This window comes from Pelodiscus sinensis, chromosome 2 (assembly GCF_052426305.1).
Source record: "Pelodiscus sinensis isolate ZL-2025 chromosome 2, ASM5242630v1, whole genome shotgun sequence".
NCBI classification, from domain to species: Eukaryota; Metazoa; Chordata; order Testudines; family Trionychidae; genus Pelodiscus; species Pelodiscus sinensis.
In genome coordinates, this window is record NC_143053.1 from 152,489,207 (window position 1) to 152,515,671 (window position 26,465).

Consider the following 26,465-nt stretch of genomic DNA (forward strand, 5'->3'; position numbering starts at 1 on the left):
GATGCTTTAAGTCTTAGATCTAGAAACTCAAAGCTACACTTCCCACAGTAACTATAATACAATATAAGTAAGTAATGATTAATAGGGCACAGTTCCTGTTCTGGAAGCTTAACTTTAAATCTCATAACTTTAAATCTCATCCCCCAATCACAAAATACATGTCTCAAACAGCACATTACAGATGACCATTTCTGTTTCATTTTAAGAAAAACAGATTACACATTCAAAATAAGTGCATTGAGTTTATTTCCATGAGAGAGGCTCCACAACGAAGAAAAACAAGAGATCACAAAAGCTAAATACTGTAACAAATAGGGCTGGTTTAGATTTTATTTTGGCATTAGTTTTGTATCGTCGCTTCAAATGTTTTGAGAGGCACGGAAGAGAACCAGTGTGCACTTTGCTCAATGGCCAGCATATCCCTATTATATCAGTGACAAATGCCATCATTAATATGACAGTAGCTTTCTCAATGAGAATACTTATGTTTACATATATCATTAAGATCTGGCAGACATACATTATTACATGATTTACATAGCTAACCATTATTAGTAGGAACGAATAGCAGGTGGAACTGTTGCGCAGTCTTCTTCATTTAAAGTTTTGTCAATTACAGGTCTGTATTTTAAAGTAACCTAAAGATACAAAAGACAGTATTAACTAAAGCAAACAAGAGCAAGAAATCACAAATTATGTCATAGAAAATACTGGCAACTACTGCTCCATCACAATATTCAGAACTAGAAAATTGACAAAAAAAAACTTGCAAAAAGCAACATTAAGTCAAAAGCATCTCAAATGGGAAAAAAAACCCACCTCTTTCCAGATCTAAGTAAGATTTATTTCTAAGTTCCTTCTTGCTTCCCTACCAGTAACATCTTGGAGCATTTGAAGGCACAGTCTGTATTCAAGGGAATAAAATGCCTCATGTCACTCAACAAATCACCCTTCTGGCACTTAAGGAGGTTAATCACCTGGAAGGGGAGGTGATCCTGAGTACTTCGTATTAGAGCTGTACTGTAGATCACCTTGCAGGGGGAGTGTGCATATAGGGAGGGGGTTGTAAGAGCAGAGATTTTTAAAGCTGTAAATTATTTATACTAAGCATCACCACACACATCTGTGTAATAAGAATTATGAACTAGCCTGTTGTAAGATGAAAAACTATTCCAGTTCCCAGCCAAGTACAAAATCAATTTTCTACAAAGCAATTCAGGAATGGCTCTCATCTTGCACATTTAGTTCTTATACTCCTAAATTATACTACTGTACAGTAGACTTCCACTAATCTGGCACCTTTGGGACCCAGGTGGTGCTGTATTACCAGATATGTCCGAGTACCTGGAGGTACTATAAAGGAGCATACTCCCAACCCAATCCCCCTTCTCTCACCTCCCCTCCCCTCCCCTCTACCAGAGCCAAACTCCTCCCCTCCCTGCTGTAACCCAGTCTCTCTTCTGCCCCAACCTTATGTCTGGGTTCCAAGGCAGCTCCCTATGCTCAGCAGCCAACTGCTAGCAAATGCAGGCTGGACGCTATGTGCACTGGGGACTGTGAGCGGAATGGCGCATGATGGGAGTGTGCATGCGGTTTATAGTGGCCCGGCCGTGAGAGCGGCTGACTGAAGCACTTCCGCGTTCCAGTTACTGCCTGACTATTGGGAGTACCAGACAACTGGACACCAGACTATTGGAGTTTTACTGTATTTAACTAAATGAGGTACTTCATAAAGAAATTTCAACTAACTTCCATTACATTAATGCAATTTCCACTTGAAAAACAGGATGGGACAAAAGCCCCCCCCCCCCCAACCCCAGAATCAACATACCGTCCCAGTCTTGGCATCCATAAAAGAAAGGGTGTGTTTTCTCCAATGCTCTTCAAAGGGTCTTTTCTGTTGCCCTTGTATTGGCTTGGAAAAGTCATATTCATCTACCCTTACCTAAGCAGTAAAAAGAAAGTATTATGCAGTAGATCACAAACTGCATTTTCCAAATGAATTTAACTACCAACAAGATTAGGTCACTTCTAATTATACTGCTGTAATACCAAATTAATGCTGTAATACCAGATTAAGTTTTGTTCTACATTTTATGTTAATTCCTGTTTTTATTTCAAAATTAGTGCAGAATTTCAGCAAGTTAAGTAGGATTGTAACTGTGTGGAAATTCTAGAGTGCATTATCTTCATATAATGCGTACACTGTTTTCAATCTTTTTATTGCTAGCCAGTGACCATATCATAGCTATTCTTTTTATCAATATTTTAAAAGTAAGATTCAGTGGGACTGATTAGAAGCTGTGTTTATTGCATCAATACCCAGCTGATTCTGGTTACTGAGATACTGATCAATGGGTGTGAAAGGGTCATTTAGATTTACTTAAACCATTGAGGCCACAAATCAGTTTACAAGCTTGAAGTCAATATCAGGAACACTTTTTCAAGCATCTTAAATCAATTTTAGAGTTTTAGGAATAAGCAATGCAAACTGAAACCTCAAGTATATGTGATTTAAAACCAAGATATGTTTGCCAAGAAAAGTTGTCCCATATGTATGAAAACCCTATTTATGAAACATGTTTAAAGTACACAAGCACCTTGTAGTCCTCTCTGGCATGAGCACCACGAGATTCTTTGCGAGCCTCAGCACCATAAATAGTTTGCATAGCACAAATCATCAAATTTTGCAGTTCCAAGGTCTCCACTAAGTCAGTATTCCACACCATACCTAGCAAGACATTACACTACATTGAAGTATGTTTAGCAACAAGTGTAAGTACTTCTCATCAATCTCTTTTGTTTGCTGGTACTGTACTTAGAAGACAGTACTGTAGTCACAACACATGTTTTCCTACGCAAAAAGTGCATCTCCATCATAGCATGCAGACATCTCTCGCCAGTCTTGCATCTTTCATAAGCTGACAATCAATTTTCCCTCTTTTCCATCCATGTGCAGAATAAACTGTGTGCGCACTGAGGCATGTGCAAGTGTGCGCCCCTAGCAGAAAGAGAAAACCAAGCTTTCTGCTGATCACTGGCTGTTGCTGGAATCTCTCCTAAGCAGCCACACAAGTGCACGGTTTACAGGCAACATGTCTGATAATACTGATTAACTGTGCAAAAGTAGCATATTTTGGTTTTGAGGCATGTGCCTGCCACTACTAGAGACAATTGTGAAATCAAACTTAATTATCTGAGTCAAAAATAATTATTAAAGACTAAATGTGCCCAAAATGAGATTGAATCTTGCATGTAATGCATCAAAACACAATTTTGTCCTCATACTCAAGCAGCGTTTGTTTCAGCTTACAAAACTTGGCTCCAAATTTAAATGAGGTCACTTAAAAAAAAATCTTTGGAGCTAGCTGGGCAAAAAAGTTTTTCCAGCAGAATTTTACTGGTATCCAGTGGATACAGGCTACGTTTTTAAGAAACTGTATAATCCAATTGCAGGGATCACCAATACGCTGATATCATGTCATTCATCCATAAGATCTTAAATTGTATGACAGGCTTTTCCTCAACTTGGTGTCTAACAATCACTACAGCCTGTAACACAGCCTCTTTTAGAATGTTCAGTTCAAAGCCCATCTCTACAAGTAGCTACAAAAAGAAAAGTTGCGGAAAGGAAAAAAATAATTTACCGATTATTTAAGAAACTCTTGAGTTGTATCCTATTTTTAAAGGAAAAGGTGTACACCCTCCTTAGAGAGCTTAGTAAAGCTGGATTTGTGTATCTTTTTTCCCCAAATAAACATATACCAGAACATTGTTAAGAATAGATTAACCTTTACACATTATACTATTTTCAGGATTTGTTTATAATAAATTAAGACTAATATCCTTCTGCATATTTGAGGTGAACACACACAAGTTTTCTGGGAAGGAATAATATTTTCCTTATATTGAAAAGTGTTAGGTTTTTTTCTAGTTTGTGTAAGTTAACTAACATTTACACGTCTGATTTTTTCTAATCTACATTTGCATTCTATAAAACATTCAAACAGAACCTCTTTAAAATGTTTCCATGCAAATTCACAAATGTCAAGACAACTGCAACAATAGTTTTGAAACTGCAGCTCAAGTCAGTTGATTTTTATATTAACTCTTCATTGTAACTGAAAATACCTTTGAAATGTAGAGATTTACACACAGTGCGCCCCCACACTGAGTAAACACACGTACACCCACAGGTAACAAAATGAACACACAAGCTACTGTAGAATTGTACCTCTGTCAAATGTCTTCAGGTCATCCAAATCACGATAAATGTGGCCAAGTTTCTCACAGCCTTCCTGTAGTACAGAACCTGTTCGGAACACTGCAGCATGGCTTTGCATTGTCTACAAGACACCAAAATGTTTTAAAAAATAGTATACTTCCAAAACCTGTAAGAAGTTTCAAGGAAGGCATTAGAATGTCTTTTGTAATCTCAGTTTCTACAGAATTAAGCTTTCTTTTATAATTTCCCGTCATTGTGGTTGCAAACCCATTCTGTATGTGAAATAATGCAACGATTCCATTCTGAATAGGAAATCTGAAAAAGTTCTAAGGGCCAAACAATCCCCCACATATTTATGCAGGGATCGTCGAATTGAGGACATAAATGCGTGGTTGCGCAGGTGGTGTCGCAGAGAGGGATTTGGTTTCTTCGATCATGGGACTCTGTTCCGGGCACAAGGATTGCTAGGAAGAGATGGGATCCATCTAACCAAGAGAGGAAGGAGCATCTTCACGGGCAGGCTTACAATCCTAGTGACGAAGGCTTTAAACTAGGTTCGGCGGGGGACGGTGACCAAAACCCTGAGGGGAATGGGAAAGTCGGATACGGGGAAGAAATGCAGAGAGGAACTAGCAAGAAAGGAGGACCCCTGTTTCAAATGGAGAAGATAGGGTGATCAACTGGTTACCTGAGGTTTTTGTACACTAATGTGAGAAGTCTGGGCAACAAACAGGAGGAACTGGCCCAATCCAAGAAATATGATTTAATTGGGATAACAGAGACTTGGTGGAATGACTCGCATGACTGGAGCACTGTCATGGAAGGGTATAGACTGTTCAGGAAGAACAGGCAGGGGAGAAAAGGAGGGAGGAGTTGCACTATATGTAAGAGAGCACTACGATTGCTCTGAACTCCAGTATAAAGAGGGAAAAAAACCTGTTGAGAGTCTATGGGTTAAGTTTAAAGGCACAAACAACAGCAGTGATGTTGTGGTTGGTGTCTGCTACAGGCCACAGAATCAGGTAGATGAAGCTTTCTTTGGACAACCGAGAGAAGCTTCCAGATCGCAGGCCCTGGTTCTCGTGGGGGACTTTAATCACCCTGACATCTGTTGGGAAACCAATATGGCAGTACACAGGCAATCCAGGAAGTTTTTGGACAATGTTGGGGATAACTTCTTGACAAGTGCTGAAGGATACAACAGGGGCCGTGCGCAGCTTGATCTTCTGCTCACAAACAGGGAGGAACTAATAGGGGAAGTGTGGAGGTGGGTGACAACCTGGGAAGCAGTGATCATGAGATGGTAGATTTCAGGATCCTGACCAAAGGAAGAAAAGAGTAGTAAAATATACACCTTGGACTTCAAAAAAGCAGACTTTGACTCTCTCAGAGATCTGATGGGCAGAATCCCCTGGAATGCTAACATGAAGGGGAAAGGAGTCCAGGACAGCTGGCAGTATTTTAAAGAAGCCTTATTGAAGGCACTGAAAGAAACCATCCTGACGCGTAGCAAGAGAGGCAAACATGGTAGGAGACCGGATTGGCTTACGGGGGAAATCCTTGGTGAACTTAAGCACAAAAAGGAAGCTTACAAAAAGTGGAAACTTGGACAAATGACCAGAGAGGGGTTTAAATGTATAGCTCGAGGATGCCGGGGGTTATCAGGAAGGCGACAATGGAATTACGACTGGCTAAGGATGTGAAGGATAACAAGAAAGGTTTCTACAGGCATGTTAACAAGAAGGTGGTGATCAGAGAGGGTGTGCAGCCCCTACTAGATGAAGGAGGTAACCTAGTGAAAGATGACGTGGGGAAAGCTGAAGTACTCAATGCTTTCTTTGCTTCCGTATTCACGGACAAGGTGGGCTCCCAGACTACTACGCTAAGTGACGCAAGATAGGATGAAGATGGACAGCCCTTGGTAGGTAAAGAACAGGTTAGGAACTATTTAAAAAAGCTAAACGTACACAAATCCATGGGTCTGGACTTAATGCATCCGAGAGTACTGAGGGAGTTGGCAAATGTCATTGAGGAGCCTTTGGCCATTATCTTTGAAAATTCGTGGAGATCAGGAGAAATCCCGTATGATTGGAAAAGGGCAAATGTAGTGCCCATCTTCAGAAAGGGGAAGAAGGACGATCCAGGAAACTATAGCCCGGTCAGTCTTACCTCGGTTTCTGGAAAAATCATGGAAGGGATCCTTAAGGAATCCATTTTGAGGCACTTAAAAGAGAGGAAAGTGAATAGGAATAGTCAGCATGGATTCACAAAGGGCAAGTCGTGCCTGACTCATCTGATTAGGTTCTATGATGAGGTAACTGGCTCTGTGGGCCTGGGAAAGTCAGTGGATGTGATATACCTTGATTTTAGCAAGGCTTTTGATATGGTCTCCCACAATATTCTTGCCAGCAAGTTAAGGGAATGTGGTTTGGATAAATAGACGGTAAGATGGATAGAAAGATGGCTAGAAGGCCAGGCCCAGCGGGTAGTGATCAAGGGTTCGATGTCAGGATGGCGGTCGGTTTCTAGCGGAGTGCCCCAAGGTTCGGTTCTAGGACCGGTTTTGTTCAATATCTTTATTAATGACCTGGATGAGGGGATGGATTGCACCCTCAGCAAGTTTGCGGATGACACTAAGCTAGGGGGAGAGGTAGATATGCTTGAGGGCAGAGATAGGGTCCAGAGTGACTTAGACAAATTGGAGGATTGGGCCACAAGAAATTTCATGAGGTTCAACAAGGACAAGGGCAGAGTCCTGCACTTGGGACGGAAGAATCCCAAGCATAGTTACAAGCTGGGGCCCAACCAGTTAAGTAGTAGTTCTGCAGAAAAGGACCCGGGGGTTACAGTGGATGAGAAGCTGGATATGAGTCAACAGTGTGCCCTTGTAGCCAAGAAGGCTAATGGCATATTAGGTTGCATTAAGAGGAGCATTGCCAGCAGATCCAGAGATGTCATTATTCCCCTTTATTCGGCTCTGGTGAGGCCACATCTGGAGTAGTGTGTCCAGTTCTGGGCCCCCCACTACAAAAAGGATGTGGACACACTGGAGAGGGTCCAGCGGAGGGCAACCAAAATGATTAGGGGGCTGGAGCATATGACTTATGAGGAGAGGCTGAGGGAGTTGGGTCTGTTTAGTCTGCAGAAGCGAAGAGTGAGGGGGGATTTGATAGCCTTCAACTTCCTGAAGGGAGGTTCCAAAGAGGATGGAGAGAGGCTGTTCTCAGTAGTGACAGATGGCAGAACAAGGAGCAATGGTTTCAAGTCGAGGTGGAAGAGGTCCAGGTTGGATATTAGGAAAAACTATTTCATTAGGAGGGTAGTGAAGCACTGGAATGGGTTACCTAGGGAAGTAGTGGAGTCTCCATCCCTAGAGGTGTTTAAGTCTCGGCTTGACAAAGCCCTGGCTGGGTTGATTTAGTTGGGATTGGTCCTGCCTAGAGCAGGGGGCTGGACTTGATGACCTTCTGAGGTCTCTTCCAGCTCTATGATTCTATGAGTAGGGCCTGGACCAGTAGGAAAGTAGAACCACACAGCACCACTCTACTCCCAGCTCTGCTCCAAACCTTTCCGAAGCCTCTGCCCCCAACTGAAGTCTGGCTCCAGACCTGGCCCTCAGCCCCCTTATCCATGTCTGCATTTTCCCCTGGTCTCATGTCTCTATTCTCAGTTCTGGGAAGAAAAGGGAGGGGGGCACAAGCCCGAAAAGCTTGGGGGACTACTGTCCTAAAATGTAAAAGCTACCAGGATTCCACAATGTAATAGGGAAGACTATAAAGGAGTTTAACTAGGAAGAGCAGAACTGAATGACAGAAAGCTCCAATTATTCTAAGATTGTGGGTAGGGTTTGGGTAAAATACCAAGACTTTATACACAAAACTGGATCCCTGAACAGCATATACTGATTCTAGGTGCAAAAGTCACCTGTTTTGCTATAACCCCTGACTGGAATCAAATAAAGCTTGATGCATTTGCAATCTCCAATTATTAATTTGTGATGTTCAGAATTTTCAAGAGGTCCTGACTAAATCAATGAAAGTTTCTGAATCACAGTGAACTCAACTTACAAAAAGAACTGTTGTATTTCGAGTATAAGTCAATTCTGTGCTGAGTGAGGTTCAGAAGCACTTTAAAATGACTCATTAAAGTTATGACTATAGCCTAAATTATTTCTAAAAGGGCTTAAACTCACTTGGCCCACATTTTTGTTTGTAACTGGATACCCTCTCTACAAGTTCAACATGGAATGATCTCTAGGCTGTTAGTTAAGGTGGATTAAAGTTCTTGGAAGTTTAGCTTCATGTTGTGTTCAGCATCAATTCTCTAGATTTTGCTATAATTAATAAGAAAATTAAATGAAGGCATTGCATGAAATTAAAAAAGGGGGTATTCAACACAGGTAAGAAGGATTTTTTTTTTAATACAACATATAATTATATTGTGGAACTCACTATTACAGCACATTGTAATAGTGAGCAAAATTCCGAAAGGGAAAGGACATATGTATGGATAACAAGAATATCCACTTATAAAAACATTTGGAAGAGATTAAATCTTACGCTTCAGGTTTTAATCCAATCTTTAGTAGAGATCATGGCAAGGCCTAATGTAGGTAGAAATTACATCACATGTTTACTGCAAGGTTCTTGTATCTTCCTCTAAATGATAAAATATGGTTGGAAGTGAATACAGGACTAACTGGACCACAAGTCACATCTAGTATTAGCTCCCGTGTTCCTAAAACTGTTGAAGTGGCTGTCTTACTACATTTCACTTCATGCATGAAGTGTAGTTATAGCCATGTTAGCCTCAGGATACTAGAGAGATGAGGTTGGCAATGCAATATTTTTCTTGGTCTAATCAAAGATATTACCTCATTCACCTTGTTTATATTTCACTTTTACAGCTAGGTGTTTCCTTCAGGAAGTAATCTTGGCTACCAATCAGATCCATATATAATGATTTGCAAACTAATCACTTAAGTCTTGTCTAAACACTTATAAAAACATAGTTATAGATTTGGCTTCTGGAAAACAGATTAAAGGCCACATTTTCACTTGCCGTGCTAGAGACCGATAATCTGGCATATGGTTTAGCAAGCCTAGTTAAAACCCATAAATCAAATGCTGAGGGCAGCTCCAGTCAGCAATGCCCTCAGTCCCAGTCATGAGAAGGGAAGCTGATGGGAACATTTACTCCTGTCGTCTTCCTTCTGTGAAGATGGCACCAAGCACATCTTAAGGTAAGCCAACTCCAGCTATGTATTTTACATAGCTGGAATTGTGTACCTTAACCCAACCCTCCTCTCTAGTCCTTATATATGCACAACATCTCAGAATTTGTGCGCGCTATGATTTATCAGATGCTGAGCTTAAAGCATAGACCAAAGAGCAAGAACAGAGCATTTTCATTGGTGAGTATGAAAATATTTCATTGGGAAAGGTGCATCTGATCAGATCAGACAAAAAGTAGATCAAAAGAGGATGACTGTTTCAAATAGACAGGAATAGAATTCCCTATAATCTGAGCCCTTGGACAGCTGCCCAAGTCAGATTAAAATGCCGCTCAGTTCATTAGTAGAGCGCCCACAGCTCTGATTCTATTGAAGGTGCACATCTGCTCATGCCTCAATGCACATTTTTTTCCCATCTAGGTATAGAGTAAATTGAGGGAACATTGGAGATTTCAAGCGGCATTTCTTTTTCCTAATTTAAAGGACAAGGGTGATCTTTTGGGCAGGTGATTCAAGCAGAAAGATCTTTGTGTAGAAAAAAGGCTGATATTGATAAACTTCAGTTTTCCAAAGCCTGAGCTTCATTTTACTAAATATCAACTTAGCTTTCATAAATATCCACAGTATATCTTAAATATCAACCTCAACTCAAGATATTATGCTCCAGTCACTGGTACTGAGGTCCTTACCTTCTGCATATTAAGTCTCAATTCTGATGTTCTTATGTTTCCATTGGCAAATCGTAGTTTGTCAAGATTTGCAACAGATTCTTCTCCAGCATTTGGTTTAATTGAGGGAACTGATTCTCCTATGAAGGGTAAATATCTTCATTTTTCTTATTCAATTATTTCAATAAGATCAAGATTTAACGATCCTCAGGCTTTCACAATCTTACAAAGCAATAATTATTTTAAGTGTTTTTTCTTCATTTTAATACATCAAAGTAAAAGTCTATGAATAAACAATAGAACCTGGAAAGTGATAAAATACACTTTTATGAAGCAAGACACATGTACTTTTTCTTGTATTATGTGGGATGCTTATATGAAAACATGAGTTCAGGATTCATCAATTCTCTGTGTTTATTCTCCACCGGAACTTGTTAGAAGCATGTTTAGTGGCTAGAGAGAGTATAAAATGAGATCACCCATGTTCCATTCCTGTCTGCCACTAACTTCATGTGACTTCAGTCAAGTTCCAGCCTAACAGTACTATGCTTGAGTTTCCTCACCCGGAAAGTGCAGCTACTACTTACCTGCTTCATGGGGATGGGTATATTCAGTTCATTTATGTTTACAGAGAACTCTGGGATTAAAGGAACCAGAGTGCAATATATTAACTATGCTGTCGAACATACATTTTTGTATGTTTTGCATCACAGGCGGTAAGTCAGGATGCATAATTGAACCAAAACATTTCAGAACAGACTTTCCACACTACCATTAAGTATACAATGTTTTACAGCTTGAAAATGGTTTAAATGTTAGTGTTAATTCTACTGTAATTCTGAAAATATATTTAACTTAAATAAAAGTGTAAATAGAATGTTAAGATAGTTAAGCTCAGAAGTAAGACAACAGTAAAAATTCCAGCCTTTACTCACACTATCCTTGATAACACTTCACACTGTGTCAAAGAAGACCTCATCAATACAGCCGCTCCCCGAGTTACGAACAAGTTATGGACCAACACTTGGTCCGTAACTCGAAGTGTTCGTAACTCGGATCCCATAGAGTTACATAGAGACCGCGCAGTTCGTAAGTGCGGATTGCTGTTCATAACTCGGATCCGCATTTACGACTACTTTGGTCATAAGTGGAGGTGGTCGTAACTCAGGAAGTGGCTGTAACCAAAGAGGAAACCAAGTTTTATCAATACTATGGAAGTATGCTATCCTATGCCAAATATCTATCCATTTACATTCTGTATTAGGTCCCAAGGGGGATCTACAGTTGATAATCCCAGGGTGTAGAACAGGCCTGGGCAAAGTACGGCCCGCGGGCCGCATCCGGCCCACCAAGCTACTGGATCCGGCCCACAGAGACAGGACCTCCTGCTTGCCCCGCGTGCCATGCAGAAAAGTAGTTGCAGGGCTCTGTTTCTGTTTTGAAACTGGAGAGCAGCGGAGCAGTTTTAGGATCTGCCCCGCCCCCAGCACATTCCCATTGGCCGGTTTCTAGCAGAAATCAGCCAATGCAACTTGCATGTTAGAATAACAGGCAGCTAAGAAGAACCATGCCCCCTCTCCTGGGCTCAGACAGTCATGAAGCACATGGCCAGTCAAGCAGGCTGGGAAACATTTTAAGCTCTGTAGGCAGGCAGGCAGGCAGGCTAGTTTGGCAGCTAACAAGTAAGTCTCTTGGCCACAGCCTGCTTCTGGCACCCCAGCCCTTTCCTGCCCCAACTCTCTGCCCCCCCCAACATACCCAAACCCTCTGTCCCCCTCTCACACCCATACCCCCTCCCAGACCTGGCACCCCAATCTCCTACCACCCTAGGTCACATCCCAAACCCCTGCATTCCAGTCTCCTGCCCTAGGTCACAACTGCCTGCTTCATCCCAATTCCCTCCCAGACTCCAGTCTCCCTCCTGCACCCCAGTCCCTTACCCAAAGCTCCCTTTTGCACCCAACCTCCATTCCAAAACCCATGTCTCCATGAATATCATGGAAGAGTGCAATCCTTGACCACTTTTCAAAATCTTGGAGTGGCCCCCTGTGACGGCACGTTGGGGGTTCCCCGTCTCCTGCACCCCGAAATGGCACAAACAGACAGTACCAGCCAGTGGAATTGAGGGTGGTTTATTGCTCCTCCAGCACAGCGCAGCACAGATGTAATCTGGTTACAGGAACTGGGCTAGGAGGCCTCAGGCCCCCTTGAGATGGGGGAGACTGGGCCCCTAAACTCCAGCTCCTCTCCCTAGGCTGTCTCATCCATCCTCCCAGACAGCCACCAGCCAACTAACCCACTTCCAGCCCTGCCCCCCAGCCAGGGCCGCATTCACCTTCCTTTGTTCCTCTCCATGGGGGGTGTCTGGCCACTGGTTCAACCAGTTTGTCCTTACCTCTGCCTAGTGAGGTTTTCCCTGCTGGGTCTTGCTCCAGACAACAGAGGTCACCACAGCCCAGCAAGTACCCCCACTACGTCACACCCCCCATCAAAAGTTATTGGCCACCGCTGCTGTAGAAGTTAATGTAGGCTACAGGACACACACAAGCATATTTGGGCACAAACTGATCTGTAGCACTTAAATGATGTGTGTAGACTCAAACTCATACTGAGGGAACAAGAGTGGTACAGCCCAACTGAAGTGGTAAATAAGGATGGAGTGTCACATCTACTCCATATACAGAGAAAATGCAGTGATTATCGTTGTTGACAAGAAAGATGTGGGGAAAAGATCTCAAGCCTATACCTAGTAGACAGACTCACAGTTCTCAGAGAAATATGTATATTTGTACTGAAGAATTATCAATGGGGAGGATGAGTGGCAAAAGTTAAGGTCAGCGCTGGTCATGGGAACAGGAATCTCTGATTTAATTTAGATATAAGAGATCTGTTTTTTGGTTGAAAATGTAAAGTGTTCTATTATGATTTAAGTTATCTCAACCTTAATGCTTAGAGTTTCATGACTATATATTGTTCCCAATTTCAGAAAGGCATAGGAAGTGAGCCTATCATACAATATTTAAATCCCGTTTCTTCTCCCTGGCTAATATTAATAAAGCCTCTCTAATAAAAGAGTTAATCCAACTAAGATTCCTAGTTTGAGAGTACATTCCTTCTATATCTTGGCCCACATACCTAGTGGGACAGGGCTGAAGAGAGGTAAGTGGATGTTGTTTTAGATACAGATTTTATTTATACATGTAAACTAACCAGAAATGAGGGGCATTATGCTAACCTTTTTAAATAAACTAAAATAAAGTGTTCTTCTGATCCATAAAAATCAGAAGTTATTAAAATCAAAACCCACGGTAACCGTTTTAGAATGAGCTCATGTTTTTATATAAAAGTAGAACAACAGAAGTTACAGTGGAAAGATCTAAGTATTAAGTCATTCTGTAAACTGCTTTCTAAAGTATCAGATATGTTGCCATCTGACATGCACCTAAAGGAATTAATTTTATGTTAAAATTTTAAAATGTAACATGTTATACGTGCAAGGCTGCAGCAAATGTCATCATCTCAGACTTGTTTCAAGTAAGAACAAATAGTATAAGGTGAGTTTGCACTGTATCTTCCATCTTAAAATGTAGTACACTCCAAGACCTTGTTTCTTAAAACTCATGATAGCATCAGTAGTATTAAATTGTTCTGGTATGGAAGAAAATCCTCTCAATCACATCGTCCAATTGCTTTGTCAGAATTATATTGCCCTACAATTAGATACAATATAGGGACGTATGAGACTAGCCGACTATCCGATAAGCAGAAGTTTGTGTGACGAGTCACTTCCCACCCCCCCACTTTGCTGCCTCTATCAGAGAGAGACAGCAATGGGGGGGAAGAGGGGGAGGGAGGAGAGAAGCCGGAGCTGGTGTGGGGGAGATCCGGCTTAAAAGCCAGTTCCCCCCAGCACCATCTCTGCGGAGGGCAGGGTAGGTAGAGTCACAGCAGGGAATGGCATGAGTGGGGACTGAAGCAGCCTCTGCTCACGCTGCTTCTGCTGCAATTCTGCTATTGAAATGTACAAGAGCCCCATTTCTAAAGGAAGCCCTGAATTCCCTGCACGGCTTCCACTTTTGAACTGTAGCAAGAGTTCAGAAGGACTCTTGCTACAGTTCAAAGGCGGAGGCGCTCTTGTAGAGTAATTGAATAGTTGATGGAAATCCCATCAACAATTTGATTAGTTTATTAATCTAAATTTAACATCCCTAATGCAGTATGGTGAATTCTTGACGTTAGTAACACTGCACATTATGTACAGCAACAATAGAAAATTGCAATAGCTTTATATTTTCAATAGTCTAGCTATTAACCCTATAATTACTTGCTAAGATGTAAAGATATAAAGTAATAGAATGCCTTTTAGAGGATGGGAATTGATAACAATTTGTTCTGACAATATTTAAGGAGTTAAACTTGAACAGTCTTACCAGGCTTGCATAATTCTGCAATAGTAAGGGCACAAGCACGACCGAAGACCACCAAGTCCAAGAGAGAGTTTGCTCCAAGTCGATTAGCACCATGAACAGATGCAGAAGCTGCTTCACCACAAGCATACAAGCCTGGAACAACTTGATCTTTGCCATTCACATGTGTAATTACCTGTAATTTCAAAAGAAATTCACTCAACAGGTTTGCAAAACCATCTGTAAAATAAGGATCACTAGCAGATGAGGCCCGTTTTTGTCTGGGCAAAATCTTATTGCCTAAATTAACATAGGAAAGTTCAAGAAATTAAATATACGTAATAGAAAATTTTATTCATGTACTTGCAAGAGGTAAAAGAGTTTTGAAATCCTGCAAAATTCAACTTCAAAGATTCATTTTATTGATTTACCATATATAGTAAATTTGAAATCAGAAACCTGTAAAGCTTTCATTACTCTTTCTGTAATTAATTTGAATTATTTTGTGATTTGCAACAGTAAAACTTTTCTTTGCACTAAAATTACAGTAGAATAGGTGACTCAATGTTAATTTTGTTAGCAAATATTTTGATGAACTCTACTCATAATAGCCAGGACTTTTTTCTGATGGAAAACAAAATAATTATTTAAATCTTTCACTCAGCATATTCTGGTGTAAAAAGTAGTGCATTCAGCAAATTTAAGTGGCAGGATTTTATGAAAAATTTGGTATCTGTAGGAAAGCATGAAGTATGACTATTTGGCACTAATAAATCCAGAAACTCACTCTTCAAAATATGTAACAGATTTGTAGTACAGCATCAAAGTTTCATTGTATTTGAATATCAGTTATTTATCTTGAAAGCACAAAGTCAGTTCAAATAGTAAGCAACCAATTTAAAGGTGGGAAAGGGAACACCATGAAAATAATTTATTAACTGAAAATATCACATTCTTTTATGCAATTTAATTATCAGGGCTTGACAAACGGGGCGAAATCTACTAGCCAGCTCCGTGCTGCGGATGCGCAAGACCCGCATTGTGCATGCGCACGCCGCTGGTGAACGGGGTGACCGGATGAAATCTACTCACCATGGGCGAGTAGAAACAGTGATTTGTCGAGCCTTGTTAATTATGATGTTTTACCGGCATCAATGTGAGACAAAGCAGCATGGCTCACCAAAATATTTTTGTAGTAAAATTCAGAGCAGAGTGGGAAGAAAATTGGACTCTATAATGCCAGACCATGTTGACAAGGCAGAATTTTATATTTATTTTAAAAACTGATCTAAATAAACTAATCCAAGAAATCAGACTGGTAAATTCTCAGATTCGCTCAGCCTGACACAGGGACTGGTTGCCATTAAAATTGGTATTTACACAGCAGTGAACTTAAGTTACCAATTTTAGTGCAGAGAATGCAGTAATGGAGCTAATAATCCATATCACCTAAACCTTTAATGATTTATAGTTCAAGCCCATCTATACAGCCATTTTTAACTATACAGTATTACCCTCGTCTGAATAAACTTTCACATGGACAGTTTAAAGAACGCCTGTATACTTAATGCATATTGAAAAGACTACATTTCATATTTTGCATATTGTCTCTGGAGTTCCATCCCTATGCAAACATCCCAAGAATGCTGTGACAACTTGTTTACAAGACAAAGTTATAACTTTTTCAAGTTATCTTAATATTATATCATTTAACATACTTGTACATATAAATTTAGTAGCAAGCTCACTTCAGACTAATTTTATAAGGAACCCAATATTTCATTTCTACTAGAGAAAACAAGATTTCACGATACTGATCTATGATAGTTACCTGCCCTTTGTAGTTAGTAGGAATACCTCCCATATTGTAATGCACAGTAGGAAGAACAGGAATAGGTTCTTTTGTGACATCCACACCAGCAAATATCATAGCTGTTTCTGAAATTCCAGGGAGGCGCATTGCTAGCTGTTGTGGTGGTAAATGGTGCAACTGCAAATATACATGATCTTTCTCAGGGCCACAACCCCTAATGTGAAAGGAAATAGGAGTGAAAGGTTGGAATACTGCTCTCCACAGAATTTCCCCTATATAAAAGCACTCATTTCTAAAGTATCTTGACCATATTATCTAGACACTATATATAAAGACTTCAATTTTATCCAGTCATCTGCATGGTAACATGAACCACAAAAAACACCAGAAAAACAGAATTTAAGTCATTTTATTTCTGCTTTGAATAATCATTTGGGAGTTCAAAACAGATATTCACAACCAAATGTGTGTGTGTGTGTGTGTGCGCGCGCACGCGCTTACAGATGCATCCTATTTAGAAAACTGATGCATCTGGAAGCAGAGAAGAGCATCAATAACTGACCTCCTTCCCCAACCTTAGTACACGTAAAATGTTCCCCATTCTACTGTCTTTCCTACCATAATTATGAAATTCCTGTATTTTAAATGAATTTCTAAAACAACTTTAATATGAAGTCTCCTAGTGTCCTGCAAAGATGTTGATGTTACAGCAATTTACAATTTGTAGATTACAGTTATCAGACCATTTAGAAATTATCTAGTGAATCATCAGGTGAATGTTAAGAACATCTGTGGTATCTTTTGACTTCAGAAAAATATCAAACAGGTATGGGCCAGATTTTCAAGAGCACAGCAGCTCTTGCTGTCTCCAATGAGAGCTGATGCGTTCTGAGTGTTTTTGAAAATCTGGCTTAAAGCTTTAATTTTACTAAAACAAAAAAGACTAGAGAACTTTTCTGATTACCCTTTTAAAAGGGATCAAGATTTTTGCCTAAAATATATGTAAAATCTTCAGCCTTCTACCAGTTTAACATGGCTGCTCGAGATGATCAAAAATCTTCCATGAACTATTGCAACTCCCTATCTGCTTTTACCAAATACAAAAACTTATGTCACTGAAAAATTAAACAAACCTTCCTTCGCGGATTTCAATCGTCATAGAACGAGACACAACATCTCTGGAAGCAAGGTCCTTTGCAACAGGCGCATATCTCTCCATAAATCTTTCACCTTCACTGTTAATAAGAATACCTCCTTCACCACGACAACCTTCTGTAATAAGACAGCCAGCACCATAGATGCCTGCAAAGCAAGAAGCAGCAATGTTATGAAATACTTACAAGATAATTTTGTAATCAAGTTATTGTAAAAACAAAAGTATTTAATTTAAAAGATACGGAGGATTCCATAAGACAAAAGTGACACAGATCTCTGGCAAAAGGTCCCCTGTTCTTTGCAAACTGCTCTCACTTCAGACCGACAAAAATATCTTATAGGATGTTTATCTATAAAACAGTAAAATGTAAGGGTACGTCTAGACTACATGGCTCCGTCGACAAAACCATGTAAACTAGTTTACCCGGCATAGTCAATGAAGCAGGGATTTAAGTAATCCTCGCTTCATTAAAATAAAAATGGCCACTGCGCTGTGCCAACGATCAGGTGATCTGGCACAGCGCAGCAGCGTTTCACGAGGCATACTAGAGCAGTCAACAATGGCTTCCCTTGTCGACCATGCCGCATCTAGACTACCGCGCTGTGCCGGATGAGCTGATCGTCAGCACAGCATGGTGGCCATTTTTATTTTAATGAAGCTGGGATTATTTCAATCCCCACTTCATTGACTATGCTGGGTAAACTAGTTTACATGGCTCCGTCCACAGAGGCATGTAGTCTAGATGTACCCTAAGGTATCTACAGAAATGTTTGACTTGTTAAGACTCAATACTTGTGAGATGTATACAAAAGTAATATTTACTGAAAATGTATTTATTCTGAAAGTATGCTTTATGGACTTGGAGTAAAAATTAGTCATGGGGTATTGTGTCTTAGTGATGACCTGTTCAAGCAAGGTAAATACAGGGCTGACATAGCCTAGAGAAGAATGCTTATGTGTTTGAAAGGCTGAAGGTGTCAGAAACCTGACACCCAGCACAATAAAAGACAGTCCCTTTTCCCAGAAGCGGGGAATAATAAAGTCACTCACAGTACTGGCTACCACGAGAACTGTTACACCTCTGAATATTAGAAAGTTAATATTTTAAATTGCTTTCTATTATATTCCACCCTTGGACTGATTTTATGACAGTCTGCAATTCCACATAATTGCTGCTCTACTCCTTACAGCTAAAAGGAAGGAGGAGGAGTGCAACAGATATGCTTCTGTGGCTCCCTGGATCACCCAGGGAGTAAAGACTTAGCTCAGTATTATCTTCTCTTCCCTCAAATTTAGCAAGACCCTCTTCATTCCTCTGGGTGATCCTGGGAAGTGACAGTGTTGACTGATTTACAAAATTTAAAGGAATACTGGTTTTGGTAATTCAAAAGCTTAATTAACATTCTTTGACCAAAAAAAATATTAATGTTATACATGTGTATATATATTATATGTACCACCACACAATGAAATAGTCAGAAAATTGTAGTTATAACACCTTTGACAGTTAAGAAATTCAAAGATCAAGTAACCATATCTCATTCACTTTTCAATGTGGACCATTAGCCTTCATTACCCCTACGTTAAATACAGGTTCTTTACTACAAATAACAAGGATAATCCGAAAGACACACTGTACTTCACTTTAACACCAACACCTAGTTTCTTAGCTTCCATAAACATTTTTATAATTACAATATAAGAAGCAGTCCAACAGATTTCCACCTACCCTAAAAATGAACAATTGCTGGAAGACGTCATGATATTTCAATACATCTTCCCCTTCCCACTCTCACTACAATTCAGATATCTAGCCAATTTACTTGGTAATTATGTCCCCACACCTTCTGAAATCACACAAACTGCACAACAATAAACTTATGACAGGCCTGGCAGGATGCAATTTAAATTGATAGTTGTCCATAAAGGTGGGCTTCTCCTAATAGAAATTAATGGAAAATAAATAGATGACAGTCTCAAACACATCCTCCCTCTCACATAGCACCCACAGGAATTCATGTTGTAGGCCCTGCAATCATATAGGCAATTTTTACAGTCCTGATGTTATGATTCCACTTGCTAACTGCTAGGAGCACAGAGGCTGCTTTCAGACAGAATCCACTAAGCAGCTGGGTTGGACTTCCCTATGGCTGTGGGTTAGTCATCATGGCCCTCACCAACTGCTTCTGCTCTCTCTGCCATCACCAGAGTTTTCTCCATACCTTGCACCTGCAAGGATCCAGTCAGTGTTTTCTCTAAGCTGCCTGGCAGCAGAGCTTCACAGGTGATTAATTAGTCAGTCAGCTCCATGCAAGGAGCCCTGGGAAGCTGTGCCACCACACAGCTTAGAGCAGCAGTTTCCAACCTTTTTAAGCCCAAGATCACTTTTTGAATGTAAATGCAACCCAGGATATAGCTCAAACCCAAATACCCTTGCTCTTCCTCCTTCATGCCTCTCCTCTCCGAGGTCCTGCCCCTGCTCACTCCATCCTCCCTCCCTTTCACCAGGTAGGGGCAGATGGGTTTGGGCACAGGCTCTGGTCTTGGACTAAGGGATTTGGAGCGTCAGGGGCTTTGAGCGGAGCCTTGACCACAGAGTTGGGGGTGCAGGAAAGGGTTCAGGTTACAGAATGTGTAAGAGTTTGAGTCCAGGGGGCTCAGGACTAGGACAGGAGTTTAGGGTGCAGAAGGGGGTTCATACCTCTTGTGGCTCCTGGGTGGTGGTGCAGTGGGGCTAAGGTAGGCTCACCCCTGCCCTGCCCCACTCTCAAAAGCAGCTAGCAAACTCCCTACAGCCCAAGCCCTATTGTGCCCCCCATCCGTTCTGTGGGGATAGAATACATGGTGGGAAGGGGCACCCTGACATCAGTGCCCCTCCTCTGCACTACAAGCAGGAGGCTCTGGGTGGGAGGGCGGAGGGGAGAGCTCCAAGGGCAGAGGGCAGGAGCAGCATGGCAGTGGGGGGAGTGCAGCTCAAGTGCTGTGCTTGATAGCCTCTTAGCCAGCCAGTCACGATCACCTGTCAGAGGCTCTAAGATCTATCAGTAGAGCTCAATCTACTGGTTGGTGACCATGGGCTTAGAGGGAACACTGGTCAAAGCCTGCTCACTCACTGGAGGGCACTGGGACTGTCAAAGGAAGAACCTTTCAGCAGCTGTGTGGCCTTCTCTACAACTGGGGGTTCATCACTCTCCTTAACATCCCTGGCCAAGGATCTCTCTTCCCCAGACCAGGACCAGAGTCTCCTACAACTTCTGTCTGGGTGCGTCTAACCCCTTGGCCATGGAGAGAGCCCCCTGCAGCCCTGCTCTAATCCCAAAATTCCCTTTAATTTCCCACAACTGTGAAAATAATGTATATTAATACTTAAAACTTCCTCCAGAATACTTGATGAATGAAATGGACGTAACATGGAAAATACAAAGGCAAACGTGCAGGGGCCTGAACTATGAAAACCCTGACTTCAGTTATTAGGATGTCTTTAAAGTTCAAAAATACAGTATTGATTAATTTGTTTCTTAATTCTGGGAAGCATTAGTGTCAAGAAATCAGTTGATAATTCCTAAAGAAATAAGATGAAAGTGTACAATCTAAAATTTAAAACATGAAAGGAAGAATTCATTTGTTATTTTAAAGAAAGACTCAAATGGAGGCAATAAATTACAATTCTGAAAGGTGAATATAAATTGATGTATAAAATTATTACTATGGGGCTGCGCCCCATGCTCACCAATCCCCCTTCTTGTGGGGGTTAGGCAAACCCAACTCTCCCCACAGCCACCGGGGAGGTTGGGCTGTGGCTCCGCCAACCCAGGCCCCTTCTCTTCTCCCTTCCCTCTGATGGTGCAGGCCCCTGCCCCCCGCGAGCCTGGACCCCTTTTCCATCCCTCTCCCCTCCCCCCCCCCGCCAAGCTAGCCTGGGCCCTTTCTCCCTCCCCCCACTCCCCAGCCAGCCCAGGCCCCTTCTCTCCCCCATGCCTCCCCCCCACCTCGCCTCTCCCAGCTGCGGTGTGTGCCAGGCTCAGGTCTAACCCTGGTGGCCAGGGAGGCACAGGTAGTGCTGTGCACACACAGTGCTTTGGGGCACTGCAGCCAGCTGAAGTGGGAAAAGCAGCAGCGTGAGGGCCACTGTCCCGACCTCTTCCCCATGAAGTCCTGCCTGTGCTGCTCACTGCCCTATCCCTACCCACAGAGCCCAGGGTTGCCATCCACCCACCGAGAGCAGAAGGGAAAGAGCCTACAGGCCAGTGTGATGGCTCCCCGGATGGCTCGGGTGCTTTGTCAGCTGCGGCAAGTGCAGCTGCTGGAGAGGGGGTCAGTCTCCATGGGGGTAGATGGATTCCAGGAAGTCGGGCACCACGCTCCAGCTCCCCAAGAGCCTGGTGGCAGAGGAGCCTTACTCTTAGTACTTGTCACCAGGCTGCTGTCCCAAGCACTGCACAAACACTCCCACCCCCGTCTATCACAGCTGCAATGTGGGGTCTGCCAGCCACTGTGCCATGTTTCTTGACACTGAAAAACCTATGGGGTGGGATAGAGGAAGGTGAGTAGGTGCTTGGTTTAAAGAAACAATTGCAAGTGGTGAGAGGAAGCAGCGAGGTCAAGCTTCAGCTGGGGGGGAAGGAGGAGGCAGGATGCAGAGTGACGTGATAACATCACCCTGTTGTCCCGCAGGAAAAAACTTTACTATATAGAGAGAGATTTGTTACAGTATTTGAAGCCCAAAATTAACGGAATGCAAGTACCAAAAGTACGTAAGTACATTTCTATGCAATTGTAAAAGTTTCTCCCACTTTACTTCATAAGACTCCTGAATTGAGGGATCTATATTTCTCCTACCACAATTGCAGATATCAAAAACATCTAAACAATTTCAATGAATGGAAATTCTTTGCTCCATTTAGTTGCTTACAATGTTAACTTTTGCATGAGAATCTGTAGCCTGAAAAGAGGTGGTAAGGGTAAGTGGTAAAGCTTTTAAGCTGTTTAATACACCACAGATCTTAATAATGTAAAACTGTGAGGCTTAATATTTCAGAGATGTTCTTTCTGAATATTTTAAGTTCCTGGAAAACAAAGGTTGCCTTCCTAGACTTGTAATCAAGTGGTTCTCAACCAGGGACAAACATACCCTAGGGGAGAACATAGGGACCTTCCTGGGTACTGTACATCAACTCATCTAAATTTTTCTCTAGATTTAACAATCATCTACACAAAAAGCACTATCAAAGATAGAACTAACTAAAATTTCATACAATTATCTATTCATACTTCTCTATATACTGAAAAGTACAATATTTATATTCCAATAGCTTTATATGGTAAAAGTCAGAAAGTATACAATTTGAGTAATAGTGTGCAGTGACACTTATATTTTTACATCTGATTTTGTAAACTAATTGTTTTCAAGTGAAATGTAACGTGGGTGTATGCACACCAAATCAGACTCCTGAAAGGGATACAGTAGTCTGGAAAGGTTGAGAGCCAATGTTATATTGTACCTGTAGGATGGAACTGTACAAATTCTAGGTCCTGGCAAGGAAGGCCAGCTCGTGTGACCAGAGCTGTGCCATCACCTGTGCTGGTATGAGCAGATGTGCAACTGAAGAAGGTGCGGCCATATCCACTAGAGAAAACATTTCAAAAATTAAAATTTGTCTGCAATAGTTTCCTTAAGAAATCAGTAGAGAAGCAGTCAGATATCATTAGGATATTCAGCTTATTCACTGCACTTTGTGCAATGCAGATTTATAATTCAACTAAAGCAGAGGATAATTTCAACACAGCATTCAGTCAGCCACTGTAATCATTTATCACACAATTAAGATATTCACACATTTAAATTGAATCAACGGTGAACAAAACTGATAGATTATCTGCTATGTAACTTGACCACAGAGAGCATCATCTAGCGCAGGGTTTCCCAAACTATGGGTCGCCTTTACATTTCAAAAGGGTCCCCAGGTGGCTCTTAAGGAACCATTCACACATTTTTTGAATTGCCCTGTGCCACCAAATCTTCCTGAATTGTCAAAATGGGTGCCCATCTGGAAAAGGTTGGGAACTGCTGATCTAGCTCAATTAGTATCTGAGAAATAACTTGAGACCAGCAGGTGGCAGAGCAATAGCACTACCCTTTCTTCACAATTTCTAACCAGAGTTCTTTTCATAAACTGTCAATAGAATCCACTGGACACGGGTGGAGGGAATCGGGGTACAGGAAAGGATGCAGAAATTTGAGTTGTGAGCTAGGGCAGGAGGGGACTGATCTGGGGCAGGGGACTGGGGCGCCAGATCTGGGAGGTAATATGGATATAGGAGGGGGGCAGAGGGTTGGGGAAGGGAGGGATTGGGGTGCCAGAGGTAGGCTCTGTCAGGAGACTTACCAGCCAGCAGCAGTTCCCGAATCATCCTCCCTGCCTGCTCCGCCCCTGCACAGGCCGCAGCCATGTGCTCTGGAGCACCTTGTGCTTCATGGCTGCCTACTATTTAAATGGGCAGCTCCCATTGGCCAGTTTCTGGCTAGAAACCAGTCAATGGCATTGTGCTGGGGGTAGAAGCAACTCCTGAAGCTTCTCCCCTCCCCTCCGGACTCACAGTTTTTAAAGAAAAACTGCCCCACAGCTGCATTTCTGAGCGGTTTGTGTGGGTGAGGCGAGGCAAGCAGGAAGCCTGCCTGGCACTCCTCGCAGCGTTCATGGGCCGGAGCCAGTGGCTTGGCGAAACGGATCCAGCCCATGGGCCATATTCTGCCCAGGCCTGCAGTAGGCCCTACATATATGTTTTCCTGCCATAGCCAGTTTACATCTAGCATTTTAAGTAAAAGAAGAAAGTACAATGTAACTAAAATATTTAAAGATTATCCTTCACTTCACAGACTACATTAACTGCCTCCACAGACTCTAGCTTCATAACTTAAAGCCTTTTAAATTACTCAACCTTAAAATTCAAACTTCAATCAATGCAGTATATTAAAGCATGGAACTAAAACTAATTAGAGTAATTAAATTGCATGTATTCTGTTTTTTTACCCAAAAGATAAAAAGTGATTTAACTAGAGCAGGGTTTCCCAACCTATGGGTCGGGACCCAAATATGGGTCGCCATTACATTTCAAAAGGATCGCCAAGTGTCTCCCCCAGGTAGTTCTGCCCTCCCTACTCACCCCGTTTTTGAATTGCCTTGGGTCACCAAGTCTTCCTGAATTGTCAAAATGGGTCCCCATCTAGAAAAGGTTGGGAACCACTGAACTACAGGCAGTATTATTCTCATTTAACAGATAGGGAAATGAAGAAATATGAAGTAATACGTATTGTGCTAGGTCACAGTGTTCCAATAGCATAATTTGAACTCGAACCCTTGCCTACAACCGTATTTTTCTCCTCTAGCTTCTAGATTATGCTACCTCACATTATAAAACATTTTTCCATTACATTACCCAGTGGCAATAACAGTGTTCTTTGCTCTTAAACGATGTATCGATCCATCTTCTATGCAAAGTGCAATGACCCCACAACATTCACCATTTTCCATCAGGAGATCCAAGGCAAAATACTCAACAAAGTAGCTGGTATCATATCGTAGAGACTAGAAAAGAAAACATTTGTAACAGTTAAGGAATGTGCAAAAGTTAAAGCCACCCCACTTTTTCAATGTCTCATTAAAGGGCTTAGTTAACATAAGAATAAAATCAGACACTGTTTTCATGGAAACTATTTTCCAGATAAGCCTGTATGCAGAAAGTCTGCGGCTCTTTTAGGATGATTGTATTCTAGAATATAAAAAACTTTTAGATTGAAGAGGTCACATTTAATTACCAAACCATTTAAAGGAATACAGTCTCACATCAAACTTGTCTGAAAATGTTTAACCTATCAACATGAAGTTAGGTGAGAAAAAAAAATACATTTTTCATTCTACTTTGTGTGTTTGACAATACCTAGTATATGGTGAATCTCTCTTTTTAGGTGATCTGTTTCTATCCCATACACTACTAGCATGTTATCCCTCAATTTACCAAGGGGAAACTTCACTTTACACTTCAAGCACTATAAGGGGGTGTTAATGGTGTGTGTTTTAATGGGACTGAGGAATGGACTGGCTTTTGAGATTTTGCATTTCAAATGCCACTTTGAGGATACAGAGTGCCAGCAATAAGTGGATCCCTGGCGCTCCCTTCATTTCTGAAAGAACCAGATAGCAAATTGAAGCAGGTTTCTGATCTCTCTTCACCTTCCCTCACCCACCCCCATACTATTTCTCTGTATTATGGTTCCACATACAGACTTCATTCAAGATTGAGAGGAACAATTAGCTAAGGCTCAGTAAACAATGCATGAAGTACATGGGCTGTTAAATTAGGTCTAGAAGCCATTTACTAGTTCTTAATGGTATGCTGGGTATTTGTTCTTTTTTATGGCCTTGCACAGCAGCGTGGTGGTAGCATTTTTTCATTGTCAGAATCACGCTTACTGTAACTGCCCATTTTTCTTGCTGTGATCGTGGAGGCTAGTTTTACTTGATACTTCCTTGTTGGGGTGTCCTGCCACTCTACTTGACCCATGAAAAGATCAAGATGAACTCTGATTTAAAAAAAAACAAAAAACCCCACCAACCAACAAATGGTCTGGCAGCAGTTTATAGACTAACAAAACATGTAAATGGTATCATGAGCTTTCGTGGGCAAAGCCCACTTCTTCGGATGACCGGAGTTATGAGTTTGGGATGTGAACACTCGAAATAAATAGGAGCAGGGAAGGGGGGAGGAGGAATAAGGGAGGGGCTGGGAGACAGATCAGTAAGTATCTGGAGAATGGATACTTAAACATAAGCAGATAAAAATCAAAGTCAGTCCTTCCTGACATAGGAATCGATCTATCAACCGTGATTTTTATCTGCTTAGGTTTAAGTACCCATTCTCCAGATACTTACTGAAACACACACACACACACACACACACACACAC

The 26,465-nt window shown here is 41.6% G+C and overlaps 1 protein-coding gene across 1 annotated transcript; it reads right to left on the minus strand.

The window, feature by feature from the left end:
- Positions 1-229: 229 nt before the first annotated feature.
- On the minus strand, positions 230-25,103 carry LOC142826880 (succinate dehydrogenase [ubiquinone] flavoprotein subunit, mitochondrial-like). The gene is made up of 10 exons (XM_075919829.2): positions 24,939-25,103; positions 23,003-23,127; positions 17,479-17,647; positions 16,364-16,559; positions 14,557-14,728; positions 10,148-10,266; positions 4,235-4,346; positions 2,601-2,731; positions 1,832-1,945; positions 230-638 (listed from the first exon to the last, which is right to left on the minus strand). Exons 1-10 carry the CDS (start codon positions 25,031-25,033, stop codon positions 552-554), a joined length of 1,320 nt encoding a protein of 439 aa, XP_075775944.2. The 5' UTR covers positions 25,034-25,103; the 3' UTR covers positions 230-551.
- Between the last annotated feature and the right edge of the window lie 1,362 nt (positions 25,104-26,465).

Excerpts from the sequence above, each read along its gene's own strand:
- LOC142826880 (XM_075919829.2), bottom strand. The coding sequence starts at position 25,033 with ATGGAAAATGGTGAATGTTGTGGGGTCATTGCACTTTGCATAGAAGAT. Across the intron at positions 17,648-23,002 it reads TGTACAGTTCCATCCTACAG|GCATCTATGGTGCTGGCTGT; the intron begins GTACAATATAAC and ends CTTGCTTTGCAG. Across the intron at positions 2,732-4,234 it reads CCTGAAGACATTTGACAGAG|GTATGGTGTGGAATACTGAC; the intron begins GTACAATTCTAC and ends ATGTCTTGCTAG.